We start from the raw sequence: 15,081 nt of genomic DNA on the forward strand, positions 1-15,081 counted from the left end.
AGCTTTGCGCGAAATTCAAAACAAACAAACAAACAAACAAACAAGTTATGTCGTTGTTGCCCTCTGCCGGGTAAAGCAAAAATTTTCTTTTACTATACCATTTCATGAAATAATTTGTGACAAGACATTTTTGTTTGTTTATTAAACATATTTTTATATACACAGTAGACTATTCCTGTTTACAGGGCTTTTGTGATCCCAACGATTAAACTTCTTTTAACGTAAGTCAAAAATTTGAAAGGGTATGCTCACCACGTGCCAGTTATGGCAGATTCTTAGTACTACTACCAGCATTGTAGCAGTTGAGCACCAAAAAACATTAAGCAATAGGAAGTTTTGTGTTATAAAGTAAAGAAAACATTATTACTTCGAATAATGTTGTTTATTGTTAGTAACAAGTTTGATTCAAAAGCGTATGCAGTCTCAGTCTTCTTACCAGGAACAGCTGAAAAGAGTAGAATTAGAAAAATAATTATCTTTGGCTGTGAAGAGAGATAAGATTAAAGAATGCTCAGATTCGTGATGATTCAGCTTTTCTAAATGATATGAACTTATAATGAAGGTATGTTATATATCGTTGAAATCATACCAAGCATACTTAACAACATACTTAAACGTTGCTATACATATCATTTAATTAGCTGATGAATGATCTAAAACTTGGAGATATTCCTGTGGAACTAATAATTAACTTCTAAATTATAGTTTCAAAAAGCCATTTTAAAAACACCAAAAAAAAAAATTAAATGCTTTTGGAGTTTTCGGTAAAGCTAAGAAATGATTTTTAGAGGTAAAAAGCTAAGAGTGGTAATAAGTGGACATGCTACAACTAAATGAATGAGACTTGCGAGGTTTTTTAGAGCGTATCTTGGGAATTTTGTTAATCATTGTTACTTCAGTGATTTGGATAGTTTTTTGGAAAGGTTCATTTCCAAATTTACTAGCATTACGATGTTGCCTGAGAAAAAATAACTAATGACTCTTGCATCAAAGGACAGTCTTAATGATTGAACCATAAATTGAAAAATTTAGTCTCATCATTGAGAAAGTAAAGTTAATCACTTAAAAATTATGGACTGTCAGAAAGAACTTTGTGTGTGAGAGGAGCATTGGTGTAGCGAATAAAAAGAAAGATTTAAGTGTGATTATTGGAAACATTTTATAACAGTGTGTGTTAATGAAACTATGGATGTAGGTAATACCTAGACCACTACTAGCTAGCCTAATGAGCCCTGGTATTGGGTAAAATACCTTGTTGGCACTGAATATTATAGATATAGTGTGGTTGACATATTATTATATACTCTTACTTACTTTCACTCATAAGTTCTTAGAATTCTTGGTTTTGGTTATAGGAATATGGAATTTAAGAGTAATAAAATTATTGTGACCTTGCATAAAACTGGGGGGCTTTGTATGGGGCATGTGTGTGGTTTGGAGTTGTTTTCTCTGTTGTGTAGAAGAATCAGAGTTGACTTGATTCAGATTGTTATGAGTTAAGAAATCTTCCTATGGATCCTTTTTGAGTAAAAGAGTGAAGAGGTTGCAAATCCAGATCAAGACTTTTTTTTGTTGTTGTTGAGAGTTCAGGTTCATAGAATTGTTTGCCCGATGACGTGTTTAGTTGATTTGAAGATGTTGTTGGATAGGTACATAGATTTTAAATGAAATTGTTATTTTTGCTCAATGTTTTGGGGAGGGATGAATAACCTCATTGGAATGAATGGCCTTTTCTCAGTATACTTTTTATGTTTGCCTTTTTTCACTCTGATCTTTAGTGTTTTATTTCATTTCCAAAGAATAACAAGAGGCCATTAGGCCTATCTCCTATTTTCCACTACCAGTGTAATAGAAATTACATAAACAAATAATTTTTCTTATATTTAACCTGATCTCTTGATACAATCATCCAATCTCCTTTTAAACTCCAGTGTTGCAGCTTCTAATGCATCTAAAAGCAAACTATTTATTCCAGTCTAATCACTTTATTAGAAAAGAAACATTATCTTTATGAAACATTATCTGAACTTCTAATTTTATAAACCTTTAACAATATTAAAAACCTCAATCATGTCCCTCCCCACCTGAGCCTTTCTTCTCTCCAATAGCAAAATGTTAAAAGATTTCAACCTATACCCATATGATAACTCCTCCAAACAAGGAATCATCCTGAAAGCTTTTCTCTGAACCCTCTCCAACAACTCAACATTCTTTCTTAAATAAGGTAATAATTGCCCCCCAGTAGCACAGTGGTATGTCTGTGGACTTACAATGCTAGAAACCAGGTTTTTCGATACCCGTGGTGGGCAGAGCACAGATAGCCCATTGTGTAGCTTTGTGCTTAACTTCAAACAAACAAGCAACTAAGGTAATCATAACTGAACATCATATTCCAAATTTGGTCTACCAGCACTTTATGGTGTGTTATAGATGATATTTTTTTAAGTTGTCTCAATGGTTTTATGTATATATAATCTAAAAATCCTGCTTATCTTATTACTAATTCTTGTACATTGTCTAGAAGGTTTTATAGACTTTGAAATTACTATGCCCAGTTCTTTTTCCACATCAACTTCACCTAGAGTTTTACTGCAATTATGTAATACTATTTAATATTGTGATAACAAAACAGTTCAGATCTTTCTGTAAAACTTCATCATCTTTAGTAAAACCTGAAATACTTGTTATTTTAATATTAATTACAAATCTGTTGGTTATTCCTTTATCAGTGTCATGAATGGAAATTAGAAATAGCAAAGGACCTAGCATAAAGCCATGAGGTATGTTCCATTTGGAACATTAATCCATTGTGATTTTTTCCCCCATATATAACTATCTTCAGCCATTCAACCAACAATCAATCCATTTAAGTAGCTTATCTCCTGCGCAAACAGATGCAATCTTTTGAGAAGTCCATTTGAGCACTTTGACGTATTAGTTGAATTTTTGCATTGACTTGCTAACCACTTTGATGCTTCTTGTCAAAGAGGGTTTAGCTTTTTTGCTTCTCCATTGGCCTTATAGTTATGTTTCTTAAGAACTTTGACTTTAAGGCATGCTTCTCTTCATTGAGTTAAGATGCCTTGTTGATTCTGGATTCCCTCTGAAACCTTATCTGGTTTTATTATTGATTATGAGCGAGTAATTTAATTTACTTTTTTTTCTACATCTGAGACTACTTTTGTCATTGTTCTTTGGTAATCTTGAGATTTTGTCATCTAATATAATTTTTTTTTTATTCTTGCTTTTTACCTGTAATGTATATGTTTTACATAATTTTCCTTCATTAGAAATAGGTCAGCCTCCTAATCATACAGGTTATGAAATGGTTTCTGGTTGTTTTTTTTCTCTCAGCTTTTTTTTATTTTGGGGTAATCCATGTTATTTTACTGGTACTTTTAAAATGAACCAGTTGTTGCTTTATGTCTTTTCAAGATGGAAGAGCTATAAAGTATTGGGGGTATGTGTATTTGTTCAAACTCCATACATTTTTGAGAAATATTTCAGTTCAGCCCCTCTTGGTTACTTCTATATGAGAACAAGTTTTCATTTTTATATGGACAATAAGCTGATAATTTCAAAGTTGAAGGACTTCTTCTAAAGCATCTTGGAGAACTTACTCACAGACAGGCTGGATTATCAAAACTTTGATCTATTTGCTTGATCTATTCATACATGCAAGTTCACCTATCTCTTATCCAGATGTCATCCAAGTTCTTCTTTATTAGGAGCAGCAAGTTTGTTTAGTAATTTCTCCAGAAACTGATTACATAGCAGTGTTACTTCTGTGAATAATCCTTCTTCTCAATAATAGCTGTTATTTTCATATTCTCTTGTTATATCTCTTGGATCTGTAACAAATATCCAATAATTCCATGGTCACATTATATCATAACATACTAATGTTGCTTCATACAAGTTTCCCTTTATCTGCCACCACTCAGCATTAATCAGTTTTTAATGCTTCTTCTATTATATTTTACAGGCTTTTCATTTGTCATTATTTGAGCTTTGAATTTTTGTGATATTTTACATTTTTCATTAAAAAAAAGTGTTTTGTGTTGTTCTTTTGCTTTAATGCTGTCATTATGATCTCTACTTTAACACTCTTTGCCTAGATGGTTTACCTCCCTTTTTCATGACAAGCCATTTTACAAGAAATTTGAATTGGTAGAAAAGATAGGGTATTCACTTTTGTTCTCCCCTCATGTTTTTTGTTTGCAAATGTGTGTTGATTTTATGAAAAATAACATAATAAATATAGATATGATGAATAAAAAAATAACTGACCTGAAAAACAGAAGAACCTAAATTGCAGTTTCATTTATTTATGTCAGAAATTAGGTCTATCTTATGATGAAGAAGATCAGAATAATGTTCTCTGTTCTACTGTTTACCATCCACTGGCACAGCAGTTTCCTCCATCACAAGTTTACAGAATGAAGTTTTTAAAATCTCTAATGAAAAAGGTACTGTAAGTAAATTTATTAGTTTACTTTTGTTATTTAGTAGCTAGTTATGTTGCACATGTAATAATGATTTGGATTCCAGGATTATTGACACATACATTTTATTAATCATCCAAATATACATGTACATAGCCAAATAAACAACAGTAAATATGTTTGTGTGAACAACTTTTTATAAATGTGCATGCTCAATCTAGTGATGTATAGTGTTAGTGATCAGAAAATTAATTTTAATATTATATGTACAGTGAAACATTGTTTTCTGGGAAAGTAATTCAAAAATCTAGTTTTCTTTTGGTCAGACCTTTTTTTTTGTATATTTCCAATGTTAATTGTAAACTGGTAATATACAGAACCTGTTTTTTGTGGGTTTTTTTTCAGAACATCAGATTTAAATGTTTTGACTAATGTACATTTTATTCTGTGTATCTTCAATACTCAGTTAACTCGTACTATATATATATAGATATATGACTTGTCCTGTTAAGATGAGAACCAGTCATTTTTCTAAGGTTTAAGAATATATATTGTTTTTTTGTGAAACCTCATGAACTGATATTTAATGTATTTTTTCTAATAATCAGTTACTTGTTGGGAAAAGGAATCTAGGTTATCTACGATAGCCTCGACTAGCTCAATAAAGACAGTTACACCAGGCAATTCATAAACACCGGACATCGACAAACATATGCTGAACAGCAAATCCAATCAGGAACTGGTGGTGACGAGAAAAAAAAACTAACGAGAACTTTCTAACTTGGCAGTGAAATGAAGCATTTATATACTGCATCTCAACATGTATCTGTGTCTACAAAAATTAACATGGCTGTACATCAAATACAAATAAACATCTTGTACATTATTATATGACTGTTGAGCTAAATCATATGCTGTAGTTTAAGGTTAGACAAGATGATTAAACAAAATGTTAGTAGGAAATGTGTAAGTATTATTAACAAAAGTTATGTGTGCATAATGTAATAAATGTAATGATATGGTAATATATCTAATGATTATGTGCCAACAGATCTCTGCATTTGAAGGGAGAAATAATGCTAATCCAATTCCACACAACTGCAAACTTTTTAAAATTATTATATCATTGTTGCAAGGCCCTCTCAGAGAGGCCTGGGCCACGTCTATCTTTCGAAGCCCGTAATAAAAATTGATGAAACATGAAAAAAAAATTTGAATATTTTTTTATTTAATAAAACTTTGAGGTCCCCTTTGAGCTTAAGGCCCAGGCCAAATGGCCATCCTGCCCCCCTTCTTAATTGTCCCTAGTTGTTGCAATAGTATGCCCACTGTTTTTGACCTAGCTATGTCTCAGTAAATGACATTTGTTGGGGAAGCCAGTGGGAGAAATCTCAACTATTACTCCTCGTGGCTTTATGAGTCATTATAGTGAATTTGAGATATCTGAACTGATAAATTTGGTTGCAACACTGTTAAACAGTATCAAATTTCGGCCGGTTTGTATACACTGGAACGGACAATTTCATATATTATCTTGCTATTGAAAGTTTTATTGATGATAACCTACAGTGGAAAGTCTAAAATTCCCATAAACCTTAAGTTAAAAAAACAATAACATTCATATGGTAATATAGGCTTTTATCTTGTTTTACAGGTAGAAATGGAATGTCATGAGATTTCAGAAAAGATGTATGTAGCTTATGCTGAAACTGTTAATGTTCCTGAAATAGACAATGACATATCCTACTGTACTTACCTTTTAGTAAGTACATTCTTCATATTTTATTATTTTTTTTACATTATTTTATAATTCTTAGGCCTCATTAACAGCAAATAATTAGTATAGTACTGTTTTTTTTTGTTTCACCTGTAAGCCTTCATCAAAAAATTTACTGATAATGATGTGCATTTTAAATTCAACAGTTAAGGTTTGTATCTGACCTCCATGGAAACCGCTAAACAAAACACAGTTGTGAAATAGTGCTTGTATATAGAGTGAAATAACTAAGATAGTTTTTCTAGTCACTGCCTTTCAGTGAACATGAGTTATTGTATTCTAACTTGAAGGAATCAATATTAAAAACTTTTACTAGTATACACTGTTTAATGTAAGCTGTCTTGGAGGTTTTGATGTCTATGCTAAGCATGTTGTTAGAACACTGTAATCATATACAGTGAAATAAAAAACAGTCCTATGTGAAAAATTTGCATTAAACCATGTCAATTAAGATTTATCAGGCTAGACATTATTATAAAACATTTTATATATTATTGCTAATAATTGAAATCAATTTTTAAATACAAGATTTTGTTAGGTATTTTTAATGATTAAAAAATACTTGCAATCTACTATTCTTGGCTGGTTAAACTTTCTCATTGGTCAAATGTGTACCTCAAATGAGAAGCAAATTTTCAGTGATAAAAAATAATTATGAAACAATGTGTGTGTGTGTGTGAGTATGTGCACTGTGTGTATTTATACTTTTTGTTTATTTGACAGCTATGTAAAAAATAACAAACAATCACTGAACAGATTTTTTAAATCTTGATTCACATACTGGAGAAGATATGCAAGACTGTAGACCATCAAAATTATTTCTCACTTTGCCTAAAAAGTTGCACATGTGTGATATTTATAGTAAAGCTGTGAAAGAATTACAAGGGTAACTTAAAAAAAATTATACTTGAAACCATATTTTTAACTTTATCTGAAACTTAATAAAGCTGTAAAAACACTTAGGAAATTAGAAAAAATACTGACCGTAAATTTTAACATTACATAAGCAACTAAAACCTGTTTAACTTGAATCTAATTTCAGGATCCTCACACATCTGTAACATTAGAAGAAAGTAAATGCATTGTTCTACGTGGAACAACAGGATTCAGAACGTGGGAAGTAAGTATTTATACGTACGAGATTTAATATCTGTAAAGATTTCAGAATTTTCGATAGGTGGAATATGAACCATAACTGCTTTATATTTTGCATATTTCTGTGAACATATGAAAGTTTATTTTATTTTTGAGATTATTTATTATGATGATGTTTTCATCTTAAGGCTGATGAGGATGTTGTAAACCATTTGTTAAGAAAGTGAAGGCATTAAGCATGGTTCTTTCTTAAGATATTCTTACTTTAATGATTAAGATATCAGTTACGTAATGTTCATACAAGGTTATATACGTGTTTGTGTGTAATATGGGTTTACTATAAAAACATACAGCTCCAATAATACGATAATAGTTTCCCTCCTGTTTTTTTGAAGTAATGCGAAAGTTGGTGTGAAGAGGAAGGAACTAATGAGAAAGTAGAGAATTTGAATTCAATTTTCATGAAAAGTTTTTTGTTTTTCTTCAGTGGAGTTTTCTGAATTTAGAGAAAAGATAAAAGAAACTTAAAAATTGACACAGTATGATATCAAGTGTATAGCTTAAGAAAATTTGCAAATAATTCATTTTTAGGTTCAGTAATCTTAAAGCAACTGAATATTTTATTTGACAGAAATAAAAAAAACAATTTTTAATAGCATACCAATAACTGTATTAGCAAATATTTTAAGGCTTAAATTTTGAATTTCAAGGCAACAGGTAAATATATTTTCAAAGCACATTTTGTCTTTTCATATTGGTGAAAATTTTTCGTATTTTTAATTAATCATTATCACTTTATTTGTACACCTCAGTAAATAAATTAGAAATTTATTTCATGTCAAATTTACTTCAATAATTAACAAAATATACCTTTTCAAAATATTCATAAAAAATGTGGCAGCATAGGTAGCCTAGAGATTGGTGGGAGGCATCATAGATTACAACAGTTTTATTTTCACCATTTTTCAACTCTCATATATTTATCATTAACCATACAGTTACCTATGAGGTCCATGTCGATCCAACCTGTTTTTTAGATACATTTTTTTAAATTACTTTTTCATCAAATTGGTTGTTGATCCATGACTTTGTTGGTTACATGGTTCCTAATAACACACAAGTCACACAAAAAATGTTAACAGAAATGATTAATCGCATTAATCACTGCTGGGGTTCCATATGTTGCATAGAAAATGAATGATTTTACTTGGTTTTGTGGTCTGTTCTTCTTTCCACAAATGCTGTAAAAGATCAAAAAATAAATTTATATATTATGTTACAATACATAAAAATTTTATTTTTATGAATAATTATTTCCTGTTCTTTACTGTTCCATTACATTTCTTTGATTGACACCTCTGGTCATCTTCTCGTTAATGGAGTCACTTCTCACAAGAAAGATGTGCAGTGAATTTCATGCATGGTTCTTATATTTAAGCTCCAATATTTGATCTAATTAGTTAATATTGAAACTTTTTTCAGGGTGCTAAAATCTTAGCCGAATCGTGCTTGGAAAAGAAGTCTTTTCTTCACAAAAGGTATGATTTTGATAAAAAAATGTTTTATTTGGAAAATTAAAAGACTTTGTATAAAGGATATCCTTGCTTTAAATTAGTGTAATGTATAGTACTTTCATCATATATTAAATAAGAAATAAATCAGTTCATGTGTTTATATATATCATTTTGTTTAATAATGTAAGAAAATATATTTATTTTCCCTATTAAATAACTTTATTTTGTTTGAACCTGTTCTCATAACACATATACATGTAGAAGCTCTTTAAGTGTTATTGTAACAGGTTTGAATAATGAACCATATTCTGGTGACTGTTACTTTTAAGTTTCATTAATGAGTGACATTCTGGTGACTGTGCTAGCATCAGGTGTGAACAGTGGGTCACACCTTGTAACTGTAGCAGGTGCAAGTAATGAGTCACATAAGAGTGACTGTATGATGAATTTAGATGTACTTGAATCGGTTATGAATAACTGATCATATTTCAATGGCTGTAGGAATCATATGCTAATTACAGTAGTTGTTTGATTAATCAGAATTGAACAAGTGTAAGTATATTAGTAGCAATAACAAACTGTACTTGAATCCTCCGTATGATCGTATTCTGATGATTAAATAGCTCTTGCGCTAGGTAAAGTAGAAACTGGTTGCATTCTGTTGACTGTTTTGTTTCTTTGAGTTATTTTTACTAGCAGTAGTTAGTACTTTTTATCCAAAACACATATATGAGCGGTTGGCAACACTGGTAAATGTGTCTTAGAATTTGTTATACTGCATGATAAGTATTTTTCTAATCACTAAACTTGTGTGAAATAGTTTCGTATGATATCAAGTAAAACAAAGGTTTGAATAAAGAAACGTGATGAAATATGATTACTGTAAGCACCACTATATTTCATAGAGATGAACTATTTTAGTAAATGAATAAGGAACTAGAAAAGATTGTGCATTTACTTTCTATGGGTAATTTCCAGTGTACATTGTACAGTTTGAACTGTAGAACAATTTTTCTTAATACTTACATGCAGCCATAAAGATATTTAGAGAAACAAAGTTGCAACTATTTGTTGAGCACATTAAGTTTTATCTTTGTAAGAAACACAATTTTTCTCTCTTGTTTAATATGTTGTTTATTTTATTTTATTTTTTTTGGTCTAAGAAAAATTTTGGAACTGGGTTGTGGAAGCGGCTTAACAGGTATAGTGGTCTGTAAGCTCTGTAGACCACATAACTATATCTTCTCTGATGGTCATCAAGAAATTCTCAGATTGCTCCACAGAAATATTATCTTGAACCTACCGTACATGCTAGAAACAACTGGAAACCAGGAGAGTACAAATGATAACCTTAAAACAAGGCCCCAACTGTCTTCAGTGCAATTGTATGGTGATCAGTGTGAGCATTCTAATGAAGAACAAAGTCTATCAGGAGAAGAAAAAATTTGTGCTGAGTTTACTACTGAAACAAGCCAACCTGATGTTTGCATCCTTTCCTTGGATTGGGAAGCTGTAACACAGAAGGAAATAGATTCTTTCCAGGTTGATGTTGTTCTAGCAGCAGGTTTGTTAATTCATAGAAAAGTTGATGCTAAATATTATATATTTTTCTACATATTTTTTTCTCCTTAATTCACTAAAATATTTAAACAATAATATTTTATGTAGTAATATCAGTATTATATAAATCTGAATTATTGAATTTTCATAACAACTATGTGTATAGTTACAAGAGAAACCATTGGTTGGTAACATGTAACGCATAAAAGACCTTTGGAAACATGATACTCATATATCTGTGTTTTGGGCATAATTAGTATATTAATCAATGGAGGGAAATATGTGTTATTATTGTGTTAATAGTTGAAATATAAATCTTTGAATTTTACATATCAATTTTCTTACTAATAATGTTTACAGTTCATGCTGTTGTTTTGGTTTCCCATTGTAGTAAATAGTGTTGTGGTCTTTATTGCTTGATTTATTTTTTGTAATTGGAGCTATTTTTAATATCGCTACAGATGTCACATATGACCCTGCACTAATCAGACCACTTGTTAAAGTTTTACATATGTTCTTATCGAAACAACCTCAGGCTGAAGCTTGGATAGCTTGTCCTCTGAGAAGAGAGAACACATTTGATATTTTCCTTCAACAAACAGGTGGGTTATAAAATTTAACTGTTGAATAAATTATATAAATTCATTTAGATATGTAGGAAAAGTGTTATCTATACTTGTAATAGTTAAAGAAGTTACCTAAGAACTTGGAATTGCAAAAAAAAAGTGATCTTATCTTCATGAGAAGACTACTTTTTGAAAGCACATTTTCTTCTTTTTTTATTCACAAAACTATCATATTTCAAAATGGCAGATTTTGTTGTAATTATTTTTGGAAGACTGCAGTAAAAAGTACTTTAATTGTGAAGTATTTTTGAAAGTTTGAATGGCTAATAGATGAAATTAGAGTCGTAGTAATTACTTTATACATTCATATAATTCCATAGTTTCACAAAGCTAATTTTTTGAATTATTTATGATTTTAATAAATTATGTGCAATTTAGCTTTTTATATAAAAAAACAAACAACAACAGAGAATTCATTTTCTCCTAAAATCAAGGTTAACTATAATAGACAATTTAATTCAAGTCAGACGAAGTTTCTTTTTAGTGAAATTCCTCATCACTGACATAGCTTAGTTACAAGAAATAATACATCTGGAAACTACAGTTCTTAGCTTGTAATGATATCTTTTTTGTTCCTTAATATGAGCTTATTACATTTAGCAATATATGAATTGTGCCATCATCAGTAATGAACTTCAAAGGATATAGCCATCATAGTAATTACTTAAAACTTCATGTTGAACCAAAGATCATTATGCACGAGGGCGGGACTTGGTGGGATCAAGCCTCTGCATTTATGACTCAAATATGTCCTTTTTCTCAGTTATAAAGAATTGTTAACAACTACTGAAAGATATGCTTGATTTCACACTTTCCTAGCTGCGTGTTAATTTATTAGAGAGTAAACATTATTTCAGTTTTAAAACAAATGGAAAACAGAGACTTGTAACTCTTTACATAAAAAAAAAAATAACTGTGATATGCTATTGAGTGTTAATATCCAAACATTCATTGTTTAGTTTTAGCTTTTAAAAGTGTAAAAGGAGATCTGTTTGTTTCTGATCATTTTTTTTACCCTATTTTGTATCAGAGGCAACTCAGTCTCCCCTAACCCTTTACCTCCCAAAAAAGTCTTACCTCACGAAGCATGAAAGTATCCGTTTTCTCTTACCCTTTTAATGTTCTCTGGATGTTGCTAATTATACATAATCATTACTTTAGAATTAGCATAAAAAATATATTAACAAAAATAATTTATATACTTATAGTGAAATCAGTATGTTTATATGTGTACATGGATATTTCATTATAGGTGAATTTGGTCTTGCATGTGAAGAAATGGAATTGCCAAAGAAACAGGTTTTCCAGTTTGACAGAACTGTAAATATTGTTATTTTTAGGCTGTATTTTAAGAATTCGTAAGTAAATAAATTCAAAACAAAACTTTTTTGTCATTACCTGCATTTTTACTTAGACCTCATGAAAGTAATATATTTTGAATGTAACTTTTGTTATTCGTGGTAGTCCTGCTTATTGCATAAGAACGAAGCATCACAAAATTGATAATTGTCGTCATCGTCGTGGTCTAGAACTCGCTGGTTGTTTTTTTTTGTAACATAAGTACATGAAAAACTTTATGGAAAGTTAATTCATTTGTTTCATAGTGATCAGGGCAAAAGTATAGTTAGAATGGATACATTTTAGTGTGAATACTCAAAGTATTGAGTGGACTTTAAACAAAAGTTTGGTATAATTTTAAAATTGAAGTTACTTACATTAGCTGTTCAAAGCTCAGAATTATTCTGATATCTATAAACTCTTCTCCTTACCAATAAATTTGTTTTTTAAATTCTCAAACTAACAGTTGATATTCAATTAATATAAAGTTCTAGATTTTCAAGTGACCTTTCTTCCTTGGAAAGCAAATAAATAAGTAATATAACAATTTGAGTGACAAACACATTTCTTGAATAATAAAGGAATAAGATGTGCCATAGAAACAAAAATTCACATACATTTAAAAAACAAACAGTAAACGAATGTGGTAAAGCAATTTTATTGTAACTTTTAAGGATTCTGCACGAGTGGTATATACGTAAATATAGAATGATACAAACTTTAATAAATAGGATTTGTACAAATTATATTTGCACAGTTAACACTAAAACACATTTCTGTGGTGAAGCCAAAATAAATTGTTCTCATTTATTAATATGAAATGGTTTTTCACTTAGTTTTAACAATGACTGTAAAATATGTTTATATAATATTGTTAATGATATACAAAATTTTCTGTGCCAAAGTTACAATTGCTGAAACAATAAATCGTATTTTGATGCAAAAAGCCAAGTACCATATACCTTTGATCATTTTCATACTTAGCTTATAAAATCACATGGGTCTAATTATTAATTAGTTAATTAATAATTAAACATGGTGGATGGTATAAGTCACTAACAATGACAATAATTGATAGGACTGTACCGTGGGTAGCACCACCAAACATTGGTATGGTTCTGCTGATCGATATCAGATCACTACAACTTTATCACAGATAAGTATGCTGTTTCTTTAATGTAAAGATGAATACAATTAAATGTTTGTAAAGTTACAAGAGATTGTGTGGGATGGCAAGTTTTAAGGGAAGCTACTCTCATACTGTTGTATTTTACTGAAAGGAAGTTATGGTGATCTATTAAATAAGTGGACTCCAAATTAACAATAAGAAGGAAATATGAATCACTAAAGGCATGATATCACTCTGTCATCAAATTGAAAAAAATCTCAAAGATGTAGATGGGTAAAGGAACGAAAATATTATTTTTATTCCAATAGACTTTTTTGTAAGGTAGAATGTTCAGAGAAGCAAAATTGGCTCCTTTTTTAAATAGTGTTAGCATAATGCTAGTCCTAAGCAGAATGTGATGACATTTTGAATATATAAGAAAGAGATTTGTCAAGATCCCACACGTACCATATGATACTCAAATGAATTTTGTCCAGACCACAAACTTTTGTTGGTTTGAGTTTAGACAGTTTCTGCCTCACTGAATCCAGAGATATCTCTATATCAAACCATTAAAGAATTTAAAGTCTGCTTCGATGTTCCAGTGGTTGCTTAATAGTAAGAACAGGTATGAAGTAGTCATTCAGAATTTCTGCCTTTGTTGCATTTTCAGAAAAACTACCAAACTAGAAGAGCTGGGAAATGTGTGTACAGTAATTCAAAGATCTTTTGAGATTGTCTTTAAATTTATCTTCATAACAAGTATGTCAAACTATATACTTGTAGTATCTAATTAGAAAAGGTAATGTCATACAGCAATACATTTTTGATTCTGAAAATGTGTAAGTCAGTGTTTTGTTGAGTTGATACAGTACAAGAAAATCATAAGACTGTGTAATTCATATCCATAAGACACCAGTGTTAATCAGGGGCATAGCACTTTTTCTAAAAAGAATTTAAATGACTTACATGAAAGTCAAGTATTTATTTTTAAAAAACAAACTAGTGGACCTTTTAGACTTTTTATTATATTGCTGTCATTGTTCGATCCCCCCTTCTGTCTATGACCCTCGTGTAAATAAACGAAACTAGTTTCAGGAGAATCGAAACTAAATAATTTTGTTGACAAGATGTTAGTTATAAAATATGCATACCATGTTTCGTTACTTTTGGTTTATGTTTTTATCTCAGTTTCTGTGGAAATAAAATGTTATTACGAAAGTTCAATGAATTGGTGCATTTTCTCAAATGAACATGTAAATTGCCTTTTAAAATTGATACCAAATAATAAAATGCCTGCATCATGCAGAAGTAACATACCACATAACATATGATCTTTTGAAAATATGTTGCACGGCAATAACTAAATATCAGTAGTGCGTGTACGCTGTTATTAGATGCTGATATTTTATTGCCATAGCTCTGTAATCGAGAAATAAGGACTTGTACAGTGCACTCCTTTCACACAGAGCAGAGTATTTTCTAAATATTTATATAGTATTGAAATAACAAAGAAATGATCACTTACAAATTGCAGAGCTGTACACAGAATGTTTGAAAGGAGGGTTCTGATTTGTGGGATCAAAAGTCAACACATTGTGCTAAGCACAATCAGCAT

The 15,081-nt window shown here is 30.3% G+C and overlaps 1 protein-coding gene across 3 annotated transcripts in view; it reads left to right on the top strand.

The window, feature by feature from the left end:
• Positions 1 to 12,411, top strand: part of LOC106478822 (protein-lysine N-methyltransferase EEF2KMT-like) — a 13,126-nt gene extending 715 nt beyond the window's left edge. Inside the window, exons 1-8 of one of the 3 annotated variants that reach the window (XM_022382494.1) lie at positions 187 to 562; positions 4,338 to 4,469; positions 6,100 to 6,207; positions 7,265 to 7,342; positions 8,800 to 8,855; positions 9,995 to 10,395; positions 10,853 to 10,993; positions 12,270 to 12,411. In XM_022382494.1, the coding sequence (XP_022238202.1) occupies positions 557 to 562; positions 4,338 to 4,469; positions 6,100 to 6,207; positions 7,265 to 7,342; positions 8,800 to 8,855; positions 9,995 to 10,395; positions 10,853 to 10,993; positions 12,270 to 12,379 (1,032 nt within the window). In that variant the 5' untranslated portion in view covers positions 187 to 556 and the 3' untranslated portion in view covers positions 12,380 to 12,411. Of the gene's footprint in view, positions 1 to 186; positions 563 to 4,337; positions 4,475 to 6,099; positions 6,208 to 7,264; positions 7,343 to 8,799; positions 8,856 to 9,994; positions 10,396 to 10,852; positions 10,994 to 12,269 lie in introns of those variants that run through there. The other 2 variants (XM_013939393.2, XM_022382495.1) reach the window with 2 other exon arrangements.
• The last annotated feature ends 2,670 nt before the right edge of the window (positions 12,412 to 15,081 follow it).

The sequence above is a fragment of the Limulus polyphemus genome, unplaced genomic scaffold (genome assembly GCF_000517525.1).
Source record: "Limulus polyphemus unplaced genomic scaffold, Limulus_polyphemus-2.1.2 Scaffold253, whole genome shotgun sequence".
In the NCBI taxonomy this organism is placed as follows: Eukaryota; Metazoa; Arthropoda; class Merostomata; order Xiphosura; family Limulidae; genus Limulus; species Limulus polyphemus.